We start from the raw sequence: 12,839 nt of genomic DNA on the forward strand, positions 1-12,839 counted from the left end.
AAAGAGAAGTGTACCTTTCTGGGAAGTGAGGCTGAGTTTCTGGGTCACAAAGTGGATGCCACAGGACTACACCCACTTAAGAACAAGGTACAAGCTATCCAAAATGCACCTGCACCTACCAGCATAACAGAGCTTAAGGCTTATTTAGGACTATTGAATTATTATAACAGGTTTTTACCTAACCTGTCAACACTGTTGGCTCCACTGCACAGATTGTTGAGAAAAGACACAAAATGGCAATGGAAAAAAGAGCAGGAGGCTGCTTTTGAGAAATCTAAAAAGCTAATGAAATCCAGAGATATACTTGTGCATTACGACAGTGAAAAAGAGATGATTCTGTCCTGTGACACCTCCCCCTACAGGATAGGCACAGTACTTTCACACCTCATGTCAGATGTCAAGAACACTCACATCAGCTGAACGAAACTACTCTCAGCTTGATAAAGAGGGACTGGCTGTGATTTTCGGGGTGCAACGGTTTCACAAGTATCTCTATGGTAGAAAGTTCACCATATGCACAGATCATAAACCGCTTCTTTCACTCTTCAATGAAATGAAGGCTGTATGAGTAAGTGATAGTCTACAAGGCGGGTAAGGACCACGGCAATGCAAACGCCTTGAGTCGTGTGACACTGCCGGACACTTCCCAATCCACAGGTCTGGAAGACAGGGTGCTGATGATGGAAGACATAGCGATGGTGACCGCAGAGGAGGTGAGAGTGTGGACAGGTAAAGATTCCATACTGTCTAGGGTGAGAGAGTACGTGTTAAGGGGGTGGCCACAGCAGGGAGAAGGAACAGATTTTACACCTTATTCTGCTAGGAAGACAGAATTGAATGTGCAAGATGGTTGTGTCTTGTGGGGAGCACGTGTCATCATCCCACAGCGAGGACAACAGGATGTGTTGGAACAATTGCATCAGTGCCATCCAGGGGTTTCACGCATGAAGGCTCTGGCCAGAAGTTATTTCTGGTGGCCCAAACTAGATGAGGAGATACAGACACGGGTAAAGGCATGTAGCAAGTGTCAGGAACACCGGAAAGCACCAGCCACAGCCCCGCTACATCCCTGGGAGTGGCCAGACAGACCCTGGAAGCGATTACACATAGATTATGCAGGACCATTTATGGGGCAGATGGTTTTGATACTCATAGATGCTCATTCCAAATGGATGGATGTTTACCTGATAACTTCAGCAACATCAGCTGTTACAATTGACTGTTTGCGAAAAAGTTTTAGCAATCAGGGATTACCAGAAATGGTAGTTTCTGATAAAGGCACCTGTTCTGTCAGCTCAGAGTTCAAGGAATTCATGAACAAAAATGGCATTGTCCATGTTACATCAGCCCCGTTTCATGCGTCTTCCAACGGTCTTGTAGAACAAGCAGTTCAAATATTCAAGACGACGATGAAGAAAGCGGGACAAGGAAGTATGTCAACTAAAGTGTCAAGGGTATTATTCAGCTATAGGTTAACACCTCAAACTACCACAGGACTCTCCCCAGCAGAGATGTTACTAGGGAGGAAACTTCGGTCTACGCTTGATTTAGTGCATCCCGATTTAAAGAGGAAGGTGGAACTTAAGCAGAATAAACAAAAGGAGCACACAAAGGGGAGGAGTTTTAGAGACGGAGACTCTGTGACAAGAAACTTCAGTTACGGTCCCAAGTGGATACCAGGAGTCATTGTAACAGTGACTGGTCCTGTATCTTTCAAGGTAATGCTGGGAGATGGCAGAATAGTACGCAGACACATAGATCAGATCCTGTCTAGACAACAGGACAACACTATTGGGTCAGAGGATATTGTGCAGGACACACCTGCAGAGGTTCTACAACCACCAGCTAGAGTAACCATGCCAGATGAACTTGTTCCAAACAATGCAGACACTGTCTCAGAGCAGCTTGCTTTGAAACCAGAGGAACAAACTGGGAGTTCCCCAAAGGTGGGCAGGGACAATCAAAGCATGGCACAAGCTGTGCGTCGTTCCCAAAGAACTGTCAAAAAGCCTGGTTACCTGAAGGACTATGACGATGGACTATTGTGTGTAGTTGTTGTTACGGCAATAGTTCAGGGACATCTAGTGTATTAGTGTTACATTTTGTTTATAACTGTGTTTAAACTGTTTCCAAATTTTAGAGAAGCTGAAATCTTAAGGGGGGAGAGTGTGGTAATGTGAATGTTTATGTACATAATGCAGTTCAAGTTATGCCACTAGAGGTCAGTAGCGCCCTACATACTTACCCTCTACCTAGGATACCGTGGGGGTTTAGGAAGTCCTGAGAGAACACTAATGTGTAGGTTTCAACAGAGATTGTTCTAATAAAGACACTGTAATTAAAGTTATATTCTTGCATCTTGGATCTCGTGTTATTACACTTACTATACCAGAATCTAAGTCACTAATGTAAATTAGGAAGAGCAGAGGACCTAGTATAGGTCCCTGTGGTAGTACTCCACTGGTTACCTCACTCCATTCTGAGGTTTCTCCTCTAATCAGTGCTTTCTGTTTTATACATGTTAACCACTCCCTAATCCATGTGCATGCTTTTCCTTGAATCCCTACTGTATTCAGTTTGAAAATGTATCTTTTATGTGGGACTTTGTCAAAAGCTTTCTGGATATCTAAATAAACCATGTCATATGCTTTGCAATTATCCATTGTCGATGTTGCATCCTCAAAAAAATCAAGCAGGTTACACATTATGTTGACTGTCTCCCAGTATATTGTTACCATATAGGTCATTTTCCATTTTGTATCTTGCTATAGTTTCTATAAGTTTACAGTTTTGGGATCAATAAGCTACTAACAACCAAACGAGCAAGATGGGCCGAATGGCCTCCTCTCGTTTGTAAACTTTCTTATGTTCTTATAATAGAAGTCAGGCTATTGGTCTGTAGTTACCTGGTTCGGTTTTGTTTCCCTTTTTGTGGATCGGTATTACGTTTGCAATTTTCCAGTCTGTCAGTACAACCCCTGTCTCAAGAGACTGCTGCATCATCTTAGTTAGCAGTTTGTAAATAACTTCTTTCATTTCCTTGAGTAATATTGCGAGGATCTCATCCAGCCCAGGGGATTTGTTTTTTTAAGAGCCCCTAGTCCTTTAAACTTCTGTCTTTAACAGTTTCTATATAGTTATTAAAACTGGATAGGAACAGGTAAACATGTGGGGCCTGCCACCCCGCCTGAACACACCTACATAGGCTTTCGCAGGAGTGTCAGGTTTGCCATAAAATATTTATAATAATTACAGACAACACTATTTACTATATACAGACATTGCTCATGACCTGTCATATTATGTTATTGGGTTATCTTGGTATTTTATTCCATTCTTTAGGCCATTGTGAAAGGGAGAGCCCTGTCGCTTGTTCCTGCACAAATGTGTGTTACTAGACAACCAATGGACCAGTTAGGATTGCCCTGCATGAGCTGATCGGGAGGTGCGAATTGGCTGGGGGGCATGCCCGGGGATGCTGCATGTAGGTCAAAAAGAAACTGTGCAACAATTCGGGGCTGCTGCATGGCCAGTGCTACACAGACTGGCGCAGAGAAAAAGTGTGTATTTGTTTACATCAAGGGGGAGACTGTCTGTTATGCAGGACCGTGGCAAAGTGGTGAGTGAATACAGGTGTGTGTAGTGCAAAGTGGAGACAAAACAGACAGACAATGATTTCCAGGTGCAAGGGTGTTTACTGAATTAATTAACAATGTTCAGAGCCTTATGGCAAACCTGTAAATAATAAATGATGGAATTGATACAGCGGTATGTATCACTTTGTTTGTAATTGTCACAGAGACGGCCGAAGTGGGCGGCGTCAGAACCAGGAAAGGTAATGCAAATACACACAACACAGGACGGATGAAATGAAATGATGAAGACGCCTGTTGGCGCCGGTTTAATACAAAATAAAAGGTTTACACAAACACGAAAAACACAGGACACGGCACTCTACGCCAAAATAAATAGACAAACGAAAACAGACTAAACTTAACAAACACGGTGAGCAGATACTTCGTTATTATTATTACTTTACTTATTTCCTCCGTCTCCAATCCCGTTCTCCGCTCACCGAACACCCAACCGCCAGTATGTGACAACGTGCATCTATATATACTATTGTGCTGGGATTCAATTACCAATTAATTATTCACTTGAATCCCAGCACGTGAATTAATAAAGTGCAATTCCCCGTGCTCACATATTACTACATTTTACTTGCACGTGAAGTGCTGTGCAATCCTCGTGCCTAAATACACATATACATTTTTAAACACTCGTGTTACACAGACCCGTTTATATCCCGTGTACCAATGACTATACACCAACATTTAACACACCACACGCAACATATAACAGATAATATACACAGGGGCGGGCACTTTGTTACATATACCCCCTCCTGTGCAAAGCACACATGGCCTCAATGGCCACCTCCCCCCTTAAAAGCCCAAAAGTCCCGCCCAAAGTCCTTGGCCAGGACCAGAGGCTTCCAGGGGCCCACAGGTCGTAATGCTGTCAGCAGGGTAGCATTCTCCTGCCAGGGTAGTCCTAGCAGCGGAAAGGCTGCTTGGGGTGTGGTCTCCTGACCTTCCCCCTCCTTCGGCGCCGGCAGCTCCCCTTGGTGGGGCTTCAACCACCGTTCTTCCTGCAGGGAAGAAACTGCAGAGGGAGCAGGTCTCCGGACCTCCCCCACGATCTCCGGCGGAGAAACTGCTGCTGGGGTTGGCGGTCTCCAGACCTCCCCCCCCTTCTCCGGCAGCGAAACTGCTGCTGGGGTTGGCGGTCTCCAGACCTCCTCCCCCTCCTCCGGCAGCGAAACTGCTGCTGGGGTTGGCGGTCTCCAGACCTCCTCCCCCTCCTCCGGCAGCGAAACTGCTGCTGGGGTTGGCGGTCTCCAGACCTCCTCCCCCTCCTCTGGCAGCGAAACTGCTGCTGGGGTTGGCGGTCTCCAGACCTCCTCCCCCTCCTCCGGCAGCGAAACTGCTGCTGGGGTTGGCGGTCTCCAGACCTCCTCCCCCTCCTCCGGCAGCGAAACTGCTGCTGGGGTTGGCGGTCTCCAGACCTCCTCCCCCTCCTCCGGCAGCGAAACTGCTGCTGGGGTTGGCGGTCTCCAGACCTCCTCCCCCTCCTCCGGCAGCGAAACTGCTGCTGGGGTTGGCGGTCTCCAGACCTCCTCCCCCTTCTTCGTGGCCGGCAGCTCCCCTTCGTGGGGTTCCGGCCACAGTACTTCCGGCTGTGATGCGGAGCGGCGGGCAACCCCAGGCGATGCAGAGCGGCGGGCAACCCCAGGCGATGCAGAGCGGCGGGCAACCCCAGGCGATGCAGAGCGGCGGGCAACCCCAGGCGATGCAGAGCGGCGGGCAACCCCAGGCGATGCAGAGGCATCCTTGGGCGAAGCGAGGCTGGCATCCTTGGGCGAAGCGAGGCTGGCATCCTTGGGCGAAGCGAGGCTGGCATCCTTGGGCGAAGCGAGGCTGGCATCCTTGGGCGAAGCGAGGCTGGCATCCTTGGGCGAAGCGAGGCTGGCATCCTTGGGCGAAGCGAGGCTGGCATCCCTGGGCGAAGCGAGGCTGGCATCCCTGGGCGAAGCGAGGCTGGCATCCCTGGGCGAAGCGAGGCTGGCAGTCAGGACAAGCTGGGGTGCGGGTGTTGGCCCTCTTTTCGGCCACTGCAGCCGGGAGGTTCTTCCCCGTGCTTCCCTCAGCAGCCTATGCAAGGGCTGCTGAGGACCGCCAGCATCTAGTCCTGGCCCTTGTGGTGCAGGGAGAGGCAGCTCCTGCTCCTCTCCCCCTGATGGAGGTGGAGGCAGAGGAAGCTCCAGCTCCTCTCCTCGTGATGGTGGGGGAAGTGATACCAGCAGGCATTCACCCTCTGCTGGTGGACAGGGACCCAGCAGGCATTCACCCTCTGCTGGTGGGGGAAGTGATACCAGCAGGCATTCACCCTCTGCTGGTGGACAGGGACCCAGCAGGCATTCACCCTCTGCTGGTGGGGGAAGTGATACCAGCAGGCATTCACCCTCTGCTGGTGGACAGGGACCCAGCAGGCATTCACCCTCTGCTGGTGGACAGGGACCCAGCAGGCATTCACCCTCTGCTGGTGGACAGGGACCCAGCAGGCATTCACCCTCTGCTGGTGGACAGGGACCCAGCAGGCATTCACCCTCTGCTGCAGGCATTCACCCTCTGCAGGTGGCTGAGGCAGAGGCAGCTCCTGCTGCTCTGCCCCTGCCGGTGGAGGTGGCGGAGGCAGAGGCAGCTCCTGCTGCTCTCCCCCTGCCGGTGGAGGTGGCGGAGGCAGAGGCAGCTCCTGCTGCTCTCCCCCTGCCGGTGGAGGTGGCGGAGGCAGAGGCAGCTCCTGCTGCTCTCCCTCCTGCCGGTGGAGGTGGCGGAGGCAGAGGCAGCTCCTGCTGCTCTCCCCCCCCCCCTGCTGGTGGAGGTGGCAGATGGCAGGGCAGCTCCTGCAACTCCCCCGTCTCCGTCTCCGAGAGGAGATCCTGTAGACCGCCAAGCTCCCTCTTATCGAAGGACGAGCTGGAGGGAGGTTAATTTTGAGCGGAACAGGTACCAGAGAAGACCCTCCTGACTGCTCTCTGCGGTGCGAGGTGGCAGAAGATAGCAGCTCTACCGCTACCAACCTCCGCCCGTCGAGGACGACACGATTTTGGGGGACGAGAACAGAGGCAGCTCCTGCTGAGCACTATACGACCCCCCAGACGGTGCAGAGGCCGCTCCTGCTGCTCTCCGGCGGGATATGTATCACAAGGCAGTCCGGAGGCAGAGGCAGCTCCTGCTGCTCTGCTCCTGCCGGTGGAGGTGGCAGAGGCAGAGGCAGCTCCTGCTGCTCTCTCCTGCCGGTGGAGGTGGAGGAGGCAGAGGCAGATCCTGCTGCTCTGCGCCTGCCGGTGGAGGTGGCGGAGGCAGAGGCAGCTCCTGCTGCTCTGCCCTGCCGGTGGAGGTGGCGGAGCAGAGGTTTGTGCTGCTCTGAACTGGCGGTGGAGGTGGGGAGCTCCTGCTGCTCTCCCTCCTGCCGGTGGAGGAGTCTCCTGAACAGAGCAGTCCAGGCTCCCCCCTGGCCAGATGGAGCCACCGGAAGAGGTCCATGGGCTGCCGTCCTCGGCCATCCTGACTTTGGACGGGTAGACGGACAGGAGGAGACGCGAGGCAGCTCCGTCGGGACGACGAGAGATGGAGCGGACGGCCACCTCAACGCCTCCGTCTTCCGTCGAGGTGATTGTGGAGGTGGCGGATGGAGCAGAGGCGCCCATGCCCACCATCCTCTCCCGCGGCAGAGGTGGGAGACCCTGCCTCCGTCTGTAGCGGCAGGACGGCAGAGCCGCAATGGCAAAGCTGTCCCAGGCGGTCCTGAGGGAAGACGGTCAGGACTCCGAACGGACGTACCGAATGAGTGGTGGGTCGGTGGGAAGGAGGATGTGTGTAGTCTCACTTGGGGATACCGGAACCTCTCCCATCACTTTCTTAACGGGGAACTGGTGCGGCTTCCTTCTCTCCTTGCAGGAGACTCTGTATGCCTCACCATGGAGATGGTGCGAGAGGCAGCGGCTGGTTGGGACTAGCGCCTCAAGTCCGCCTTATACGTTCTCCTGCCACCTCCCCCAAAACTTCACCTTCCTCTCCTGCGGCAGTTCCTCCTCTCCCTCCTGGTAGGGGCAGCGGAAGGGACAATTGGCAAAGAGATGGTCCTGGTTGCAGAGGAGGCACCCCGGCAAGGACTGGTTACATCGCTGGGGATGTCTGGCCCTTAGGCGGCACTCCTCCTCCCTGTCCCTCACCTCTTTATCCTCTTTCCTGCTTCTCCCCATTTCTTTTTTTTTTTTTTGTAATCCAAAAACGCCCCCTTTTTTTTTTTTTTCTCCCACACAAAAAAAAAACCTCTCCTGGTCTGACGCTTGGAGGCGCTGTTAAATCCCACGCAGGACACCACGTGTCACAGTGACGGCCGAAGTGGGCGGCGTCAGAGCCAGGAAAAGGAATGAAATACACAAAACACAGGACACGGCACTCTACGCCAAAATAAACACAAACGAAAACAGACTAAACTTAACAAACACGGTGAGCAGATACTTCGTTATTATTATTACTTTACTTATTTCCTCCGTCTCCAATCCCGTTCTCCGCTCACCGAACACCCAACCGCCAGTATGTGACAACGTGCATCTATATATACTATTGTGCTGGGATTCAATTACCAATTAATTATTCACTTGAATCCCAGCACGTGAATTAATAAAGTGCAATTCCCCGTGCTCACATATTACTACATTTTACTTGCACGTGAAGTGCTGTGCAATCCTCGTGCCTAAATACACATATACATTTTAAACACTCGTGTTACACAGACCCGTTTATATCCCGTGTACCAATGACTATACACCAACATTTAAACACACCACACGCAACACATAACAGATAATATACACAGGGGCGGGCACTTTGTTACAGTAATCCACGAGTTTGACCCGTAACAAAAGTCCAGTTTCTTTCCTCACCCACATGTAACACAGAACACAAACACAGTTTTATTTAGTGTGTGAAACTAGTGCTTGTGGTGAAAAGACAAAGTTCATTGTGCAAACAGGTAAGTGCTGTGATGTCCGGGTTTGTTGTTGGCCTGCGGCGGCAGCACCAAATAGTGTTAGTACTCTTGACAAGACGACACAAACAGACAGTGTTACAAGACAGACTAACAGCACACTCACATTTCTCTTGGTTGAATGCTAACCATTTACAAAGGAACAGATTACTTTGCTACGTCCCTATTTTATACCCTCCCTTATGACCAGTTGGTCAACGAGCGCATCCGCTTCTCCAATCCGCGGTTGTCACGCCGTTTCCTGTCCAAGTTATTGAGTTCGGTTACCGTTGCTCCGCCCCTTTTCTAGCAGGCCGACTTCCATCTACCCACAGGAATAAAGTGTCATGCCTTTTCGTCCAGGGTACTCTGTTCCATTAATCTCCCTCTCAAGTCGGGAGAGAGATCTAACACCAAGCGTCATTCAATCTCTGTCACAAGGACCTACTACACAAAACCCTTCCACTCCAAGACGGTTCTTGTGAAGGCTTTGCCCAGTCTAGACCATTAGAAAAGGTTGTGTGAAGAAGCAGGAGTCTCTGAGAATGCTGAGACTCCGGGAACACAGATATAGGTCAGTTTACATAATGTTGATCCTAAGCAGTTAGAGAGGGTTTGCATAGAGTAGTAGATTCCTGGAGCAGTGCGTTCCTTTTAGTGGGACTAGCGTTCACCATTTTGTGTGTCACATTTCAATTTTTATCTTTATTTTGGTTTGTTTATTAAATGTGACACTAGGGCTACCATAGTTTTACTAATAAATCTGATCACCTGTGTCAACACCCAGTGCTCTGTGTCTACCTCATGATTATTCAGTGACGACCCACACACACAACACGTCCCCTGTTACAGCCATTTAAATGGGTATTCATTAAATGAGGTATCGAAGAAAAAATATTTTTCATTAAACCGGTAGAAACAGCTGCCTCAGGTTTGGAGTATAAAGTTGATATCAAAGTTCTACATTTATTCACAAATTTTATTTTGCAAAGCATTTATACAGTAAAATGTTGCAAATCTGAACATCAATAATCCAGACTGATCAAAAATCCGAACAACGTTGATGTGCCCCAAGATTCTGTAGGCCCAATATGTAGCTTCAGCCAATCAGGGAGTAGTTACAGCAGTAGTTATCCATGAAATGTAATGTACATGCTCAAAACCTGTATTAACTGCAAAAGGTAAAGCTACTTCAGTTCAGTGCCAGTAAACACAGTATTTTAATATACAGTTGTCACAAAGACGGCCGGAGTGGGTGGCGTCAGACCAGAAGCAGGAAAATAAACAAAGACAGAGGTGGAGTTTGGTGGAGCTGAGCGAATGGTCTCGCTCAGCATTTAATGAATTAACAGACAGACAGAAAATAAATGGTTGGAACAATACAAAAACAGGACACGGCACTGGCAGCCAAAATAAACAGAAACAAAAACGGACTAAACTTAACAAAACGGTGCTCGGACAGACACTGACAAACACGGTGAGTTTTGAACACACAAGTATCGAGCTGGTCCCTCCAGCACGCAATAGCAATTGTAATTGAAATTATCACTCTCCTACTCTCTCTCCCGTTCTCCACTCACCGAACACCCAACCCCGAGTATGTGAAAACGTGCATCTATATATACTATTGTGCTGGGATTCAATTACTAATTAATTATTCACTTGAATCCCAGAACGTGAATTAATAAAGTGCAATTCCTCGTGCTCACATATTATTACTTTTTACTTGCACATGAAGTTCTGCGCAATCCTCGTGCCTAAATACACATATACATTTTAAACACTCGTGTTACACAGACCCGTTTATATCCCGTGTACCAATGTCTATACACCAACATTTAAACACACCACACGCAACACATAACAGATAATATACACAGGGGCGGGCACTTTGTCACAACAGTATATCATAAAAACAAGGCTTAAATTACAATGGCTGCATCAAAACGAAAAAAAAAAAGATATAGGACAAGAACTAAAAATCACAAATCCAAACAACCACAATTCCGAACTGAAAGAATGCGAAATTTTGGTGTATAAGGAATTCCCACTCTAGCACCTAAAGAAAAAGCTATAGACGGTACCATTTGCAATCTTGCTTGAGTTATATTTTCTGTGGAGACTCGACCTTTAATAAATCCTGTCTTTTCTTTCGCTAAAATCTTTGTTACAATTTTACAATTTGATTAGTTAAGGAAATAGGCCTCTAGAACATTCTAGATGATCTTTATCTTTTTTATTAAGGAGATGAATGCCATGTTCATAGTATTAGGGAGGCTTTTATAAATACATATTTAAATGTATTTAATATACACATAGATAATATTTATTTTTTAATGTGTAAAATGTGTAAACCATCAGCTCCGGGAGCTTTACCATCTGGTAATCCCATTATAGCATCCTTAATTTCTCATATAGACACATCTTTCTCTAAGAACTCCACATCATCATTAGTAAGGGTTTGAATATCTTTATTACATCTGCCTAAGTAGAAACCATTTGCTGTTCTGTGAGGGTTCACTACTTCTATCAAACACAAAGTATTGTAGCAGGACAAATTTGCTTCCACAGAGTTAAACTGAGACTATAGTCTAAAAAAACAGGAAAATAACAAAGGACCTGTGAAAGGTTTCTAATGAGAGAATGAAAGGTAAGAAATGTTTTAAAAGCTTTGGAGTGGGATTAAGCGGTAACATGAAATAAACCATGAACTAAAACACTTTCCTATAAATGGCTTGAAAGTTTATACCAATATTTTTTTTACTAATAAAACAGAAGCAGATTCATTTTCAGACATTATTTCACCTTCCCAGCATTATCCTAGCCATTAACCTATTAAATACGTGTTACTTTATCCAGTGATTCTGAAATCTGGTCAATAAAAACAGATTTGCAGTGTTAAAGATCCGGCAGCAACCGGTAGCAAATAAGTCTTAATGATAAGATACGTGGAATTGACTGGAAAAATCACAGAATAGAGTTGCACTTCAAACATAAACCTAACATCACAAAGTCTCCATGATCTGAAAACCAAACTATGGCAACAATATTCCAAAAGCTTGAGGTTTTGATTACCAGTAATACGGGTGACAAAACTGTTTCAAAATGTCAAGGTGAAGTCTGTATCTGGAATGATTACTGAGATATGAGGTGCTGAAATTGAGGAAACAAGTCGACTTACACATACTATTTTAATGATTTAAACAGTGGTGGATCTGTCTCTGTTCTCATGCATATATAATTATAAATTCCTAAACTGTGGGGGGCAGCTGCATCCCCCAGGCTATTGTTGTAATGTTAACATTTGTTCAGTATGTTGAGTTTGTTTGAATAAAACCAATAGTGTTTTTTGTCCATTAGATTTAATTAACAGATGTGTCACCATACCTTGCACCTGAGTGTGGGATGACAAGATTGGAAGAATTCATGGGCTGCTGGAGGCTGGCGCTGAGGTCATTTCCTGTAGCTGTCACCTGGCTGGAAACAGGAGAAATAGGCCCTAATCTTTGGACCATCATGGGGCTGTTTGTGACCACTAAGTTGTTGCAGCTGCTTTTCCCAATGGCTTTGCACTGTGGGCCATAGCCAAGGCTTCCTGTAAGAAAGTAATGTTATTATTACAAAAGTCAAAAGTTGGTATTATTAGTAATACATTAGCCATGGAAGAAAGAGAAATAGGGGTTATTTTCAAAGGAGCTCCACTGAAGGATAGTGTTATACGCTATTACTGCAACCATAAGGAGATCCACTGAAGGACAGTGTTATACATCATTACTGCGACCGTAAGGAGATCCACTGGAGGATAGTGTTATACACCATTACTGAAACCGTAAGGAGATCCACTGAAGGACAGTGTTATACACCATTACTGTGACCGTAAGGAGATCCACTGAAGGACAGTGTTATACACCATTACTGTGACCGTAAGGAGATCCACTGAAGGACAGTGTTATACATCATTACTGTGACCGTAAGGAGATCCACTGGAGGATAGTGTTATACACCATTACTGAAACCGTAAGGAGATCCACTGAAGGACAGTGTTATACATCATTACTGTGACCGTAAGGAGATCCACTGGAGGATAGTGTTATACATCATTACTGAAACCATAAGGAGATTCACTGAAGGACTATGTTATACACCATTACTGTGACCGTAAGGAGATCCACTGCAGGATAGTGTTATACATCATTACTGTGACCGTAAGGAGAGCCACTGGAGGATAGTGTTATACATCA

At 47.4% G+C, this 12,839-nt stretch overlaps 1 protein-coding gene across 1 annotated transcript in view; it reads right to left on the bottom strand.

The window, feature by feature from the left end:
• LOC121320899 (zinc finger protein GLIS3-like) overlaps positions 1-12,839 on the bottom strand; it is a 241,771-nt gene that overhangs the window by 205,804 nt on the left and 23,128 nt on the right. The window contains exon 3 of the mRNA XM_041259711.1: positions 11,986-12,193. Within this exon, the coding sequence (XP_041115645.1) occupies positions 11,986-12,193 (208 nt within the window). The remainder of the gene's footprint in view (positions 1-11,985; positions 12,194-12,839) is intronic.

This window comes from Polyodon spathula, chromosome 1, assembly GCF_017654505.1.
Source record: "Polyodon spathula isolate WHYD16114869_AA chromosome 1, ASM1765450v1, whole genome shotgun sequence".
NCBI lineage: Eukaryota > Metazoa > Chordata > Actinopteri > Acipenseriformes > Polyodontidae > Polyodon > Polyodon spathula.